At 45.2% G+C, this 17,094-nt stretch overlaps 1 protein-coding gene across 1 annotated transcript in view; it reads right to left on the bottom strand.

Annotated features, from left to right (window-relative positions):
• CHRDL2 (chordin like 2) overlaps nt 1–5,434 on the bottom strand; it is a 37,104-nt gene extending 31,670 nt beyond the window's left edge. The window contains exon 1 of the mRNA XM_007940940.2: nt 5,353–5,434. Coding sequence (XP_007939131.1) covers nt 5,353–5,434 — 82 coding nt within the window. The remainder of the gene's footprint in view (nt 1–5,352) is intronic.
• Nucleotides 5,435–17,094: the final 11,660 nt, after the last annotated feature.

Below are 17,094 nucleotides of genomic sequence, written 5' to 3'. Positions count from 1 at the left end.
ATGTGAGAGGAGAGCCAAATCCTTCTCAGCACTTTTATCTTGCTAACTATCAGGACTGAGCCTTTGACCTCCCCTGTCCTGCTCCCTGTCCTCTGAACTCCCAAACCATCTGCCAAAACAAACAACAGAATGTATGAGAATACAGAACCCTGGAGCAGGTAAGAGGAAGATGAGCAATTCCATGATGTAAGTCAAAACTTCTAGACTGTTCCCATCCCAGTTCATCCTGCATTCTGACTCAAAACCCTTATACTATGATAAAGTTCTTGTAGAAAGCTGGCGAGAAGTGGGTAGTGTGGTTGGGAATTCTCCCAATAGGAGGTAGAAAAGGCAACTAGAAAGCAGCTTCTGGGCTGGAGGGGAGGCTGGGTGAGGCCATGAAAATAGCACCAGGAGGGGCTGGAGTTAGAGGAGAGAGGCTGGAATCGTGTCTGGCCTGTCCCCAGCCTGCAAGAACTCAGGAAACCTGAGTGAGCCAGGCTGCATAGGAATGTAAGAACGTTTATATCTCTCTCCTCACACCCACACAGCCATACTTTCTCTATTTATTTATAGTCCCTTTTTCACACAAACAAACTTGCTCCCATCTGAGACATAAGCTCTGCTCTGGGCTCTGACACCCAACTCAAGAGGCCTCTTAAGGGAATCAGAACAAATACCTCAGCTCTTCAGTGGCCAGGCTGGGCAAACTAGGAGAAGGGGCTTCACTTCTCTGAACTTGATTTTTTGTATCTGGCACTTGACAGACGTACAGGAGCATAAAGAGCCTCAAAGGAGAGAACAGTGAAACCAGAAAAGGTAGCTCTGTTATCAGGCAAAGGACAGGGGCAGTGGTGGAGCTGTTTGCATTCTAGTCTGTCTTGAACAAGATGCTTAGATTAATAGAATCTTAGAAGGTTAGGGATTTAGAAAAGACAGTCCCTTCATTTTCCAGATGTAGAAGCTGAGTCTCAGAGAGGGGAAGGACTTGGTTAAGATCCTGGATTCATGCCAGGACAAACTACAATGCTAATCTTCAGATCTGAGGCGGGTGCTTTTAGAATCACCCATCCCTAAAGGGACAGGACCAGAAGAAATGGCTTTAAACTGCAAACAAGACAATTCAGGTGAGACATAAGCAAGAACTTCCTAACTCCAAGAATGCGTGACAAAGAAGGCTGTGAGACATCTTCTCTGAGACAGAGTCCTTCCCAGAGATCCTAAGGGGGATGCCTGAAATGATCTCTGTACCCCACTCCCAATGGCACTGCTCTCACACCAGTCCTTGTCTTTGGGAGTCCAAAGGATGCAAGTTTCCTCTCCCAGAGCCCGGCGCCGTGGCCGGCGGCTGGGGGAACTTGAGAGGCCAGTCCTGGAACAGGTGCAACAGCTGGAGCAGCTGCGCAGCTGTTGCCCAGCTCCGCTCTGCAGCCTACAAGCCAGTGAGTGAGGCAGAGACCTCTACTGGTGGGAGAAAGGAGGCACAGAATGTCCCGTCAAAGACACAGAGAAGGGCCTGCCTGGAACCAGACTAGGCGCTCCCCCTCTTTACCCCCATATACATCTGGCAGGTGGATGGGTTTGTGACTAAGCTGAATGGTAGGGCAGGATCCCCACTACCCCAGACCCTCCAGGTACAATCTCCAGGCATCTGAGGGTTTGATGGTCTGACCCTTCCTTCCTGGCAGGGCAGAAGTACCAGGCTGCAGATGCATGCTACCACAATTCCCTTTTCCAAAGGTCAGAGTGGACTCTCAAAATCAAGGCAACAATCTTTGGATCTTAGAGTCTTAGAATCATGCACTGTTAAAATTGGAATGGTCCACCAAAATCCCCTATTTGAGTTCAACCAAATTGTTTTACAGCTGGGAAAATCGAGAATCAGAGAAAGGCAACCTACTCTGGGTCATGGTGGGAGCTGGTGGCAGAGCCAAGGCTGGAGACCTGAACTTCTGATTTCATCCTTGCTCTCTGCACCACATCATACCGTGAGTAGCTCCTTTCCTGCCCCATCCCAGTTCTGATGTCTAGAATTCTTCTACCTGGGAACAAAAGCTTCAATTCCCAGAATATACATACCCTTAGCGAAAGAATAGAGGGACTGATGTTTTGACAGTGGCAACTGACTCTCTCTTGAAAGCAGGATTGGGTGGAGTGAGGGAAGAGAAAGAAGAAAAAGAAGCAGCATGCTGGACAGCTTAAAGGGGAGATTGTGGGAGTGAGGTGGGAGTGGGGGTAATTAGTAAGGGATGAGCTAACAGGGAAAAGAGCACTGGAGAGGGAGTCAAGAGACTATTTAGGTTCTTTCCCCCATAGAAGGGATGGGTGTACAAAATGACCAACATCACACATATATGCTGCTCTGCCTGGAGGTGGAATCAGTACTGGTCAGTGACCAGGTAAGGAACCCAGTCTGGGGAAAGGATCTGGCCCACAGATGAAACTGGGGTTCAATCTGTTCTCAGGGTTGGAGGGTTAGGGCTCAGTCTGTGGCTGGAGTTGAAGCTCAGTCTGGGTTGGCATTAGGGCTCAGTCTATGACTGGAAATAGAGTAAGGATAGAATAACCTTTGACTAACCTTGCACTTTAACTGAGGAACAAGTTGCCACCCATGCTTACAGGCCCTTGGCATTCTGCAGGGCCGGGTTGCCTCAGGGGTCTGATAGCACACAGACTTCAGAATTTCCATCTATTAGTACCACTTCTGAAAACATCTATGATGTCACTAGGAGATTTCTAACCCACAGTAGGCTTGAGATTTCATCTAACTTGAGATGAAGACCTTCATATAGGACTCTGGCAAATGACTGTAGGACTGTTTCTAGCTTCATCAATCGTCAGCACTAGACAAAATGAGGCTCAGAGAACAAAAGTGATTTGTCCCAATTCATACAGCTAATAAGTGACAGATTGGGAACAAGAATCCAGGTCTCTGTTCTTTAATAGGAGTTCCTGGGTGGGGCAAATGGTCAATGTGCTTGGCTACTAAACAAAGGATTGGAGGTTCAAGTCCAACCAGAGGGGGCTAGTGATCTATTTCCAAAAAATAAGCCACTGAAAACCCATTTGTATTGTGATGCATACGAGATTGACATGAGTCAGAATCGACTTGATGGCAACTGGTACTGGTTCTTCAATAAATTTGATGTGTGTTCCCTTTCTAGGTTTCAGTTTAACTCTATGGATCACTACACTGAGGGGCAGACACGATGCTCTTCAAGGGCTCTTCCAGCTTCTGACATCCTAGAATCTGAACACCTTCCTTTGAATGCCAGTCTACCTCACTATAACAAGTCTGCTCTGAGTTTTCCTTCTTGTATGTCAAGACATGTAAGAGCTCTCTATTTACTAGGCTGTAGGGGAAGAAGGAAGGAGCTCTGGCAGCATAGTGCCTAAGGCATTTGGCTGCTAACCAGAAGGTTGGTGGTTCAAACCCACCAGCCACTCCATGGAAGGAAGACTGGACAATTTACTTCCATAAAGATTTACCACCTCGGAAACCCAGTGGGGAGTCACTATGAGTCAGAATCAACTTAATGGCAGTGAGTTTGGATTTTGGTTTTTTGGAAGGGAAGATAGAATACTGGAAGGACTGAGAGGTATTGACCTGAAGGCCAGTGAAGGCACAGGGGAGGGGAAATCAGAATGGATCAGGGTATCAGAGAGTTTACTAGAAGAGTGTGACCTAAGCAAAGATATGGGAGGATACGAGGGTAAGATATGAACAATCCTGCACAATGGTCTGATTCTAGGCTATCTCGGGGGCTAAGAAGAAGATACCAAGTGGAACAGAGAGGCATGGAGAGTTTCCTGTGCTGACTCATGTAAGACACAACAGGCCAGTATTAGTAGAAAACCCCCAACATTCAAGGAGGGGGAGGTGACATTTACTGAGTACCAGACATTGTGCTGTGCACTTTACACATGCTCCCTCATTTAATCCTCCCCAAACCCATCAGGTTATAGATTAGTACCTCTCTTTGACAGATGAAGAAGTTGAGGTTCAGAGTTGGAACTTATGAAAAGTCATACAGCCAGTAAGAGACAGAACCCAGGACTTGAACTCAAAACTGAGCTCTTCCCATTACTTTTTACTGAGAACTTCTGTGCGTCTTATGTTGTTGGCAGATCTGAGATGATCAGACATGCATCCTGCCCTCATGAGCAGAGACAAGACTGAAACAAAATCCAGCCATGCCAGCTCCAGAAAGTCACATGCTGAGAGAGAGATATAGATGGGAGCACTGAGCCATGAGGAGGAAAGAGCACCAGGCTGGGAGTTGGAAAGCTGGGGTTTTAGCCTCAGGCTTTGTCCTGTGTGGCCTGGAGCAAATCACTGTCCCTACTTGGCCTCAGTTTATTGGGCAGATGAGGTTTGAACTAAGCTCCCTTTTCACGGAGGGAAACTTTGCCTTTCTAAGGAATTTGAAAGTAGAGAATGGGGATGGGATCTGCTAGGTAGTGAGGAAACCAAGGTTTGAGGTCACACTGTGTCTAAATGGAAAAGCATGACTTTGAGAACTATTTTTCAGGAACCTTCTTTTCACCAGCCTTGTGCTAGTTGCTTTGCATATTTTCTCTAATTGTCCTAACAGTCCTGAGAGTTTTACTCCCATTTTATAGATTAGGAAACTGAGGCATTAGAGGTATAAAGATGCCCTTTGTACCTGCCTCCCACCAGCTGGTATTCAGTGGGGCTGGTGAAATGAAGATGTTGGCCTTTCTCACTGTGCCTGGCTGCCTCCTGGAGTCTTACAACTCCAAATCAGGGCTCCTCCCAGACACTATGGGACAGGAGAGAAAGCATAGGATTTGGTAGTAGAGAGTTCTGGCTTTGGGTAGCTTACTAGCTCTGTAAACTTGAGCAAATTCCATCTTCTATCTCAGCTTAAGTTTTTCCATCTGGAAAATACAAATGATAATACCCACCTACTAGAGCATTGCGATGATCAGAAGAGATAAAGAAATAGGAAAGTTATCCTAGTTAGTTCTTATTTCTTTCAACATGCTGTTACTAAATGCAGTAGACTTTTCGTGTTCATCACACTTCTTATTTGCAGCCAAACATACTAAACTCTCTATTAGGAACAGTAAGCCTCTTTCTCCCAAAGTACAGTGCCCTGCCCTCTCTCTCACTGCCCTCAGTACTCCCATCATCAAGTCCATGGCAGCAGCCCCCTGGCCCTGAGTCTTGCCAACAGTCCCCGGAACTAATAAGCTCACATTGGTTGCAGAGAAGTCTCCACCTCTCCCGGCACAGGTGCTGCCTGGATGGCTGCTAAACGTAGGTGTCCCAGATCTTGGTACTTGTCCCCCAATCACCAGGGTCCCCGGACCCCTTCTCTGCCTGCCCAGCCTCCCCCATCTACTTACGGGCTCGAGCGTGGGAGTCCAAAGGGAACCAGAGCAATGCAAGTCCCAGCAGGGAGGAGAGGACCCTCCCCTCGGGAACCATCCTTCCTTCCCCCAGGGTCAGGCTGCCACACGCTGAAGCGGGAGGGGGAGTCAGAAGAAAGTGAGAAGAGAAGGGACACTAAGGCACAGGGTCACAAAACAATCCACAGATCCAGAGAGAGGTACTGCTACAGAGGAGAACCAGAGAAGGGAGGAGAGGAAGGTGGTGAGGAGAAAAGGAGAGGTCCAAGGTGGGAATGAGAGGAAGGTGGAAAGAGAACGGGAAAGGAGAGAAAGAGATGAAGAGATGGAGGAAGCTTCGGCAGGAGGCAAAAGCAATAAAAGAAAAGGAGAAGGTGAGAAGGAGGACAGTAGAAGAAAGAGGGGAGAGGGCACAGGTCCGGAGAGCGCGCAGCGTCGGCGAGGCGCGCGGGACCACCGAGGTGTTCCGGGCACGCAGGTACAGGCAGCCGGCGCCCCCTGCTCCGCGGGCTCGAGGTCGGGCCTCGGAGTCCTGGGGCCGGGCTGTGTGGCGGTACCGGCGGCGGCAGCGGCTCGGCGGCCGCGGGGTTGGCTGAGCGCGGGCCGGCTGTGCACGCCAAGGGCGCCAGGAGCGGCGCTCGGGCGCATTTGTACTTTGCCGCGGGAAGCAGGCAGCCGTGGCCTGGCACTGGCCTCGTACTGGCGCCTCCTCTGGGGCACCGCGGACTCGGTGGATTGGCCACCCGAGAAACAGGCCCACTTTTTTTCCCCCTCCTCTCTCGTGCGGGTCTCCGGGACGGACGCCCCAGGCGCGGCGCCGGGAGGAGGCGAGGGGGTTGGGGAGGGGAAACGGGCCACCCGGGCCACAGGTTTTAACCCCTGCCTCCCCGCGACAACCAGAGCTCAAGAGGGTGGAACCCAATTAGACTTCGGGTGGAACTTTCGGATGGGTAAGAATGAAATTCTGGGGTCCATGTGGAGAAGGGGGCTGCGGGAACCGCGAGGCGCTCAGGGTAGAACGCTAGGCCGTGTGTATGCAGAACTCAGCGTCCAGATGAAATCAGGACATGTGTGTTTCTTAATTCTCTGTTTCCACATCTCTAAAATAAGAATTTTCTTGTGATCACTTCGGTTGTGAAAATCAAATGAGATAATGAAAGTCAAAACATTGAAAATCCAAAGAGAAGGGTCATAATACCAGGGGCCTTCTCAGTTCCCCTCTGTACCTCCACTTGCCATACCTTTGTTGAAAAATCCAGGCCAGCGAGACTTTTGACCTTACTCTGGGAATTCATTCCATGCTTTTCTCCTCTCTTACCCTGATGTAGGACATGCTCTCCTTTGCCTCTCCAGGTAAGGCCAGTACCTCGCTGACAGTGATGGCCATGTTCAGTCATCTTTAGTGAGAGTTGAAGAACAGGGCCCTGGCTCCCACTGCCCACCACCCTGTTGCCCTATGCCTTATGTTGAATGAGTACATGAACTTATAGGACCTACGGAGAGAACAACCAGCTCTGTCCAGACCAGAAACATCCAGGCTCAGCAATCAAGAAAGCAAGTCCGTGTTCTGCCTCTCTCCCTAACTTGCTAGGCCACTGGGTAAATACATTCAATTTCCTTTGGCTCTCAATTTCCTGCCCAGCTTCTCTTGCAGAGCTGCTTGCAGATTCCAGTGAGTGTTGGAGGGGAGAACACTGGGAGAAGTAAGAAGTGAGATGAGTGGTTGAACCATTTCCCATGGTGGGCTAGTAGGGAATCAGATTTCTAAGTTGAAACACTCTTGACTAGCTGTCTGTAAAGAGAACTTCCTGGACAAAGGCTGGACTCCCCATTGCACTTTGCTGCCAGGCTACCACCTCCAACACAGAGCGGTAAGGGGAACCAGAAACAACCGATTCCAGAAACAGCATTTACCCAGGACTCTCAGAATCAGGGACAAATGTGATCTGCCCCTAGAGACCATCTAGACTTAACTTCTCTCACTCCAATCTGTCCAGTCTCTTCCTATTCCTCAGATATGCTTCATTTTAACAGAGAATGAAAGCTAGGTGCAGCATCATGCTTCCCTTTTTGCCTTGGTTTCGAGGAGCTCAGAGTTAAATTTAGTGCTGAATCACAGAAACAATCTCATCCCAAGGACCTGGAACAGAGATCTTTTCCTTTCCCCATTTTTGTTTAAAGTCTGCTGTGCATATACATTCATGTCTTAGATGTAAGAGGTACTGTAGCCTCCCTTACCCCATCCTCCCCATCCTACTTCAAAAAAAGGTCTACCACATCAAGCTTAATTGGCTTAACATACTACACAAAGACATTGTTCTACATCCTATTTTGGAAACTAGCAACTGGGGTCTTAAAAGCTTGCAAGGGCACAGCCAGCTACCCAGAGGGACCGAGTAGTTGATCCTGCGGGTTTGGAACCATAGTCGCAGGGGACATCAAGCTCAATTGGCATAACATACTATACAAAACATTGTTCTACCTACTACTTTGGCGAGTAGCGACTGGGACCTTAAAAGCTAGGAAGCTGCCATCTAGATGCAACAACAGGTCTCTCCTCGTCAAGAAGAAAGAAGAAAACCAAAATTAATGGAAACAATCAGTCCTAGCGACTGGTACACCATCCGAACTGCAACCTATACAACTATGAGACCAGAAGAACTAGATGGTGCCCAGCTACCACTGCCATCCACTTGGAAGGGATGTAGGAGATCCTACATAAAGAGGGAGAACAATGTGGTACAAAACTCAAAATCGTTTGGAGGCAAAAAAAAAAAAAAAAGAAGGTGGGGACCAGGTTTGCTGGTCCAATGGAGCCTGGTGTAACCACTGAGACTATGGCCCCTAGTTGCCCTTCAGGTCTGGAACTGAACCCACAACTGTGGTTTCCAGCCAAACAAAGTACAGGCATGTGAGTTAAACATTTACCTCAAGTAGACACATGCCCTGGAGAGAACAATCATGGGAGAAGGAAGGGCTGCTTATGCACAGGGAGATAGCTCAGGGTGCAGAAGAGTATGAAGGGATGAACACTGGGAGGAGGTAACTATGGGGAGGAAGTGGGAGGGGAGCTGTTGCATTGTAAATTTTGGTCAATGACATGAGACAAAGTATATGTGAACTGCTGTATGAAAAGTGAATTTACTCTGTAAATCTTCACCCAAATCTTAAAAAAAAAAAAAAAAAAAGCTTGCAAGGGCCATCTCAGATGCAACCATTGGTCTCTCCTCATCCAGAGCAAAGAAGAATGAAGAAATCCAAAGACACACAGACAATTAGTCTGAGGGACTAGTGAACCATGTGAACTTCAGCCTACATGACCCTGAGACCAGAAGAACTAGATGGTGCCTGGCTACCACTGTCAACCATGTGGAAAGGGATCAAAATAGGAGTCCTTGGATAGAGTGGGAGAAAAATGTGGAACAAAACTCAGAATCATAAAAAAGACCAGGCTTACTGGTCTGAAAGAGACTGGTGAAACCCCCAAGAATATGGTCCCTAGTCACTCTTTGGGAGCTCTGGTAGCAAATAACAACAACAACAACAACAAGTCACTCTTTGGTCCTGGAATTGAACTCACTCCCATGGCTTCCAGCCAAACAATAGACAGGCGTATAAGGTGAATATTTTTACCAGGTAAGTATACTCCTTAGAACAATCAACCATGGGAGATGAGAAGGAAAGTATTTGCACAGGGAGATAGCTCAGAAGGCCAGAACACATAGGAAAAAAGGACACAGGGAAAAGGTAACCACAGGGAGAAGTGGGAAGAGAGCAGTTACATTATGGGATTACAGTCAACGTCATGAAACAAAATGTGTATGAACTGTTGTGTGGAAAATGAATTTGCTCTGTAAACTTTTTGCTGTAAACTTTCACCCAAGTCACAATTAAAAAAAAAAAAAAAGTCTCCACCATCGCATGCCTTCTTCCATCCTATCATCCCCAGAGTTTGGGGCATGAGTATCTCTTACTTGGACTTTCCACAGCCTCTTAGCAGGCCTCCTGCCTCAAGTCTAGGCCCCTCCAATTTATTTTCTCACATTTGCTAGAACTATGCAGATTATTTCCATTGACAAATATAGTCATAACACTTTCCCACCTAAAGCCCATCAGTAGCTTCCTATTGCTTACATATTAAGATTCAGAATTTCATTGTTGCTTACACTATACTTTCCCCAGCCACTCACCTCCCCACACTGGCCTATGCACTGCCTACACTGTGTTTGTCTTCTTCCATCTGTTGTTGTTGTTGATATGTGCCATCAACTCATAGTGACCCCTCCTTGGGTTTCTGAGGCAATATCACTACAGAAGTAGATTGCCCAGCCTTCCTTCCGAGGAGTGGCTGATGGATTTGAACCCACAGCCTTCTGGTTAGCAGTGAAATGCCTTAGGCACTATGCTACTAGAGCTCTTCTTCTTCCATCTAGTCAATCACAAGTCAGCTCAAAATCACTTCCTCTCTGAGGGCTTCCCTGATTCCTGTAGACTAAGTGAATCCCCGGCCTTGAGTGTTTCCTGCAGCACTTTGTATTATAGCCAGTAGAGTGTAAATATTTATTTGCATCTCTATCCTATACTCAACTGTGAAGGAGCCCTGGTGGCACAAAGGTTAAAGTGCTTGGCTGCGAACTGAAAGGTCGGTGGTTCGAATCCACCAGGAGCTCCATGGGAGAAAAGACCTGGTGATCTGTTCCCTGTAAAGATTACAACCTAGGAAACCCTATGGGGCAATTCGACTCTGTCCTGTAGGGTTATTATGGTTGGAATAGACTTGATGGATCTAATAACACCGCTCAACTGTGAGGCAGGTGGCTTTTTTTTTTCCTCCCTCTTTTATGTTTTTATCTTTAGCACTTAGCAAAGTGGCTCACACAAAGATATTGAATGAATAATTGCTACATGAAATGAATGACCTCCTCCCTGATTCTGAAAAGAATTATTCTCCTTTGGGAGTGCCTTCAGTTCTCCAATTGACCTCAGCTTTAATCATGATTAACAACCAGTTAAGGAAAGTTTCTGGGTCTTCTGTAGAATTGCTGTTGAAGATGATGTCCATATATTATCTAATATCCTTATAAAAGAAGATTTCATAAATTCTTTCAAAATCTAGTCAGGAAAACAATGTATCCACGCATAGCAATTCATTGTGCCAAGAGGTTGTCTGGCGCCTGCTTGCTTTTCTGATAGGGAACTTACTCATTGCCTTCCAAAGCAACCCATTCCACTGTTGGACACCTCTGACTGTTAGAAAATTCTTTATATTAAACTGAAATCTGAGTCTGTGACTTCCCACACTGCTCCTAGCTCTGCCCCCAGGGCTATACAGAACAAGCCCACTCCTCTTGTCATTTGAGAGCTTTACAGAGATTTGAGCAGAGAACGTCTCCTCCATACTCTCACCCTTACCAGTCCCAACTCCTAGACCGCTTATGCCACATCAACCTTTTTCATTCTTCACATGTGCTGAGCCCTTTCAGCCTTCACATCTCTGCGTGTACTGTTTCTTCTGCCTAGAATGCCCTCCCTCTACCCACTCTCATTTGCCTGACAAACTTACTTAGTTTCTAACTAAAACAAACAAACAAACAAACTCACTGCCAACGAGTAGATTTGACTCATAGCGACCCTTCCATAGGTTTCCGAGGCGGTACCTCTACGGAAGTAGATTGCCCAAACTTCTTTCCGAGAAGTGGCTGGTGGGTTTGAACTGCCAGCCTTCTGGTTAGCAGTCAGATGCCTTAGGCACTTCACTACCAGAGCTCCTTTATTTATTTATTTAATTTTCCAAGGAACAAGGTAATTGCCACCTCCTTCAGTCATCCAATTATTGAGTGCCAACTCTATGCCAGGCACTGTGCTAGGTGCTAGGGACACAGTGGAGAACAAGATAAACGCTGACATTTTTAATCCAGATTGTCTTGAAGTCTCCTTGATGGCCTCCAAGTTTGCTTCTCTCTCCTTCATGCTTCTGTATCTCCATTATAGCAGTTTTACCTTATGTTATCCATAGGTTTTTATGTCATCTCCTTCAAACTGAGTTCCTTGAGAGCATAGAACACTGTTTATCTGAAATCATCTCTGACCTTCAGTACTAAGCTCTATACCTAGAGGTTTGCTGAACAATAATCCATAGTTTCTTCTAATAGTCCTCTTGTTTATATCTGTGGCCAGGCCTCCTCCTGGGCTATAAACTGGTTGATTGTGTAAAATTAGCAAAGCAATAAGGATCATAAGGATCAGCATTGAGGAAAGGTTTCTTAAGCCCACTTAACTCTGTCAATAAGACTCTAAAATCAGATTTACCATAAAATGTAATATAAGAGAACTACATAATAGAGGTTCTACCTCAATGGTACGCTCGTAAACGTTTACCAACTGGCTATTGGGGAAAAAAAGCCTTTGAATTGTTATGTGCCGTCAAGTCAGCCCGACTCATAGGGACCCCTCCTTGGGTTTCCGAAAAGCCTTTGAATTGTTATGTGCCGTCAAGTCAGCCCGACTCATAGGGACCCCTCCTTGGGTTTCCGAGGCACTATCACTACGGATAGTAGGATTGCCCAACCTTTCCTTCCGAGGAGTGGCTGGTGGGTTTGAACCACCAGCTTTCTGGTTAGCAGTCAAGTACTTTAGCCACTATGCTATAGCAGCTGCCAATTTCCATGGTGTAAATACCCCCAGCAAGTCCCATTTCAAGCTTCCAATGTGATGTCACTGAATGAAGAGTTGGGAAAAGATGCACAGTAGCTCATCATTACATAGTATTTCACCATTCGGATATTATAGAAAATAATCCTAAGTACATTGATAATAGTAAAATAATTAGGAAGTGATGAGTTTTGAGTATTTTTTACCTCTGTTTTGATATAACTTATTTAATGATAAGTTTGTATGATTTAACTTTCGGTAATGACTGTCTTTAACAGCCAGCTTGCAAAATTCCTGAAAATGTAATAGTCAGCTCTCCTGAGCCAGTACAAGCCAGTTCCAGTATACTACTTTATTTGATGGTGTTCTGAGAAGGGAGCAAATGGACTCTTTAAAGCTGGATCCTCTTTGGATACTTTAGGAGGAAAGTCTTATTTAAAGGAACTACCAAAGTAAATTTCTTTGTAAAGTGAACAGTTCCCTCCCCACTTGCAGCCTTTATCCAAGTTAAAGTTACTTATCTATATTTAATGAGTTACTCATCTTTATTTAAAACCTACCATTATTTTAGGAAGGAGGCCTGATGTTGCATGAGCTAAGCACTCGACTACTAACTAGAAGGTTAGTGGCTCCATGGGAGAAAGACCTGGTGATCTGTTCCTGTCAAAGTTATAGCCTACATACCCCAATGAGACTCTGCCACATGGAGTTGCTATGAGTCAGAATCAACTTGTCAGTACCTAACAACAACCTTGTTTTAGGACATATTCATTTGGATCTCCAGATATTGTATATATAATTGCCTAAATAGATGTTTGTAAAATGGATGAATGAATCTTCAGCATCCAAAGTAGTGCCTGGTGCATCAAAGATCCTCAATAAATATCTGTTGAATGAGTGAGTGGGTAAAAATGAGACTCACTTGTATTTATCTGTATGGGCTTTTATGTAGCTATGTACATGTTCCCAGTCCCCACCCCACCCCTGGTGGGCCCTCTTTTTTATTCGGTAGCCTGCACAAAAACAGTCTGATGGAGGACATAACAGGCAGCCTGATGGGGGCATACATAGTCCTTAATTTTAAAGATCTTTCATGAGGGAAGCTGGGAGCAAAGTTGTTTTCAGTGGAAGACATGGTGTAGAATTATCCTTCATTTCAAGTCTCAAGCTCTGACTTACCAACCAAAGTCCTCTGTAGTGCAGGCATCATCACTAACTAAGCACGAGGGAAATGGAACTTCTGCTCCCACCTCCTCCAGGCTCAGAGGAACTTTCAAAAAGCAGGTTGTCCTCAGAGACTTCTTTCAATAGGTCTGTGAAGATGTAGCTAGAGCTCCCAAGAAGGGTGTCATGACTTGGGTCACACAGCCTAATAGTGGCAAGCGTTGGATCCATCCAAAAATAGGAATGAGGAACCCCCAGAGTTATTGTTTAAAAACATAAATATTGTCCCTTCCTTGCTTAAAACCTTCCCACTGTGCAAAATCCAAACCCTTTTTCACAAGTTGTAAATCTCTCCACAACCTGGTACCCTGCCTGCCCTCTGAATTCACTGTGCTCCAGTACACCGGCCTCCTTTCTGCCCCTGGGAAACACCAAGCTGCTTCGTCCGCCTCAGGTCTTTGTACTTGTTGTTTCCTGTACTTGAAATGCTCTTTCCTCAGCTTTTCCCATGACTGACACCTATTCATTCAGCTCAAATGTCACTTCCTCAGTGAAGTTTCCTCAGTCATACCTATCTAATGATGTCCCAGCCCCAGTCATTCTCTATTTTATTGCCTTGTTTTGTGTGTCACTTATCATTATCCGATAAGCATTTATTCACTTGTCTATTATCTGTTTCCTCATGAACAGAAAGCTCCCTGACAGCCTGGACCTCAATTTTTGATCACTGCTGGATCTCTAGCTTCTAGAATTATACCTAGCACAAACTGGAGGCTTACTGAAAATTTTTTGATAAATGAAAAAAAAAAAAATGAATGGGTGATAAAATGCTTATCTGGATTATCTGATTCAGATGAAGAGTGAATGTCAGACACTCAAAACCACAAATCCTTGGAATTCAACCAATTTAATATTTTCATCATTATTGTTACCACCATCACTTTTATTATCATCACACCACCATCTTTATCAACAACAGTGCGGCATGGTATGTAGGGATACTTAATATTTGAATGAACGAATGAACAGCCACTTTACAGCTGATCTCAAACTTTCTTTCTAGTTTTATCTACAACCTCTACCACCCCATCCCGTACACACAAACATGCTAGTCTGGCCTCTTATGCTCCATCTACTTGGAATCAATCATTTGCACTTAACACACCATGTCTCTTCATGTCTCTTGTGTTTGGTTTCTTCTGCTGGTCCGTCTATTTGGAATTCCCACACCCTTTCATTGGTGAGTTATCATTCTCCCTTAAGCTTCCAATACAATTCTATATTCCTTCCAGGTAGAATTAGTCACTTCCTCTTTTGTGTTTCCATATCACTTTGTGTACACTATTAAGCACTCCTCTCCTAAATTAGAGTAATTTATTGACACATCTATCTCCCACTCCTAGACAGTGAATTCCTTGAGGGCAGAGGCTGTATATTTTCATCTCTGAATTGTTAGAAATCATTGCAGGGCCTGCCACACAGCAGTTTCACAATATGTGTTGAAATCATCAAGCTTGTATTGGGCATAGGCTGCAAGTGCAAGACAGAGGAGGATAAGATGTACAATGTTGGTTGAAACATGGTCCCTAACCCTAAGGGTTGAAACATGGTCCCTAACCATAAGGACTTAGATAGAATCTGATTTGGGAGACAAGACTCTTTCATTAAAAAAAGATATCATTAAAAGCCTGTGTATTCTATAATTAAATATGAGACAAGAAAAAGCTTAGTAGTTTTCAGTTCCTGCTTTACCATCAACTTATTGTGTGGCTTTGACAAATCACCTTCCCTCTTTAGACCTCAGGTATTTTGTCTGTAAACAGAGAGGTGGGGTCAGAAGCCTCTGACATTGTGACTTTGGTTCCCAAGTAGTGGAAACTGTGAGTAGAGCTCAGTAGGCTCGGTTTGCCCCCTGGTGGTCTTTCAGCCACATCACATCCCAGGAGACTTAGCTGCAGGCTTTAACCCAGGGGTGGGGATAGTAGAGCTCAGAGCCTAGTGAAGAAGAACTGTGGGGCAAAGATCTTTCTAGAACAGAACCAGTAAGGTTTCTCATTGGTCACAGGTAGATGGGTGTAGAATTCAACTACTAAGGACTGAAGGAGGAGCTCTGGTAGCATAGTGGCTAAGACACTTGCCTGCTACCCAGACGGCTGGCGGTTCAAACCCACCAGCCACTCCTTGGAAGGAAGGTTGGGCAATCCTACTTCCGTAGTGATACTGCCTCGGAAACCCAAGGTGGGGTCGCTATGAGTCGGGCCGACTCAACGGCACATAACAACAACAAGACTGAAGGAATTTGGGAGATTATGCTCTCTATCCTCTGCCTCCAACTGAACCCATCTGCTTTTTTTTTTTTTTTTTTAATTACAGTTTGGGTGAAAGTTTATAGAGCAAATTAGTTTTTCATAAAACAGTCCATACACATTTTGTTTCGTGATGTTGATTGCAATCCCCACAATGTAACAGCTCTCTTCCCACTTCCTCCTTGTGGTTTCCTTTTCCTTGTATCCTTCTTTCCTCTACATTCCTGCCCTCTGAGCTGTCTCCCTGTGCAAATACTGCCCTTCCGATCTCTCATGATTGATTGTCCTAAGGCATGTACCTACCTGGTATACATATTCACCTTGTACACCTGTGTATTCTTTGGCTGGAAGCCACGGGAGTGTGTTCAATTTCCAGGCCTGAAGAGTGACTAGGGGCCATAGTCTCAGGGGATTAACCAGTCTCTTTCAGACCAGTAAGCCTGATCTTTTTAAAGATTTTTAATTCTGTCTCACATTTGTCTCACACTCTATCCAGGATCTCCAATTTTGATCCCTTTCTGAGTGATTGGCAGTGGTAGCTGGGCCCATCTGGTTCTTCTGGTCTCAAAATCATGTAGGGTGAGGTTTGCATGGTTCACTAGTCCCTTGAATTATTAATTATTTCCATGAGTCTTTGATTTTCTTCACTCTTCTTTGCACTGGACAGAGAGAGACCAATTGTTGCAATTTAGATGGCCACTCTCGAGCTTTCAAGTCCCCAGTCACTATTCACCAAAGTAGGATGCACAACACTATTTTGTGTAGTGTGTTTTACCAATTGCAGCTGAACCCATCTTGTATCTGTCCTTTCCAAATGAGGCTAAGTCAATCTTTGGGAGGCAATTTTGTAGCTCCCCTGAATTTTTCTTCTGCTCCCATCATAGTGCTCTCCTCTGAGGCAAATTCTTCATTCTGGTAAGTATAACTATTCATTCATTCATTTATGACAAAATGGTATTTTCTCTTCCTCGCACTCTTTTCCTGGGATAGGGCTGTAAGCTGCTCCTTGAGGACATAGCCCAGACCATGTTAAGACATAGGCAGTTACTGGGTTATGAACTGTATCTGTTCCCAAGTCGAATTTGTAGGTAAGTCACAACAGGTGCGTACAGTTCTTATTTAGCCTTACTTTAGTGCAAGAAAAGGCTCAAAGATTTGCAATGACTTAAAAACTGCACGTGCAGCAAGTAAAGGTGATTGTGATGAATTATTTGTTGCCAATAGCAGTGGGTTCAATAATTTCATACCAAAAAAAAAAAAAAACCCAAAACAGACTCACTACCATCAAGTCGATTGCGACTCATAGTGACCCCTCCTTGGGTTTCTGAGGTGTTATCTCTATGGAAGTAGATTGCCCAATCTTCCTTCTGAGGAGTGGCTGCTGAGTTTGAACCATCAGCTTTTGGTTAGCAGTCAAATGCTTTAGGCACTATGCCACCAGAGCTCCTAACAGTTTCACAGTGAGGGCAAATTTACATAACATTAAGGGCAAGTAAGAGTTCTGGAAGTTTGTAATTTGAGGACTTTAGTAAGATTTCTTTGGTGATACCAGGAAAAAGACAGGTCCTGCTAGAATCAGACAAGTGATTTATTCTGTTAAAGGTTATCAATACTCCTT

Source organism: Orycteropus afer, unplaced genomic scaffold (assembly GCF_000298275.1).
Source record: "Orycteropus afer afer isolate SDZICR_OR568_19922 unplaced genomic scaffold, OryAfe1.0 scaffold00074, whole genome shotgun sequence".
Lineage (NCBI taxonomy): Eukaryota > Metazoa > Chordata > Mammalia > Tubulidentata > Orycteropodidae > Orycteropus > Orycteropus afer.
This window is presented reverse-complemented; position numbering and strand designations above follow the sequence as displayed.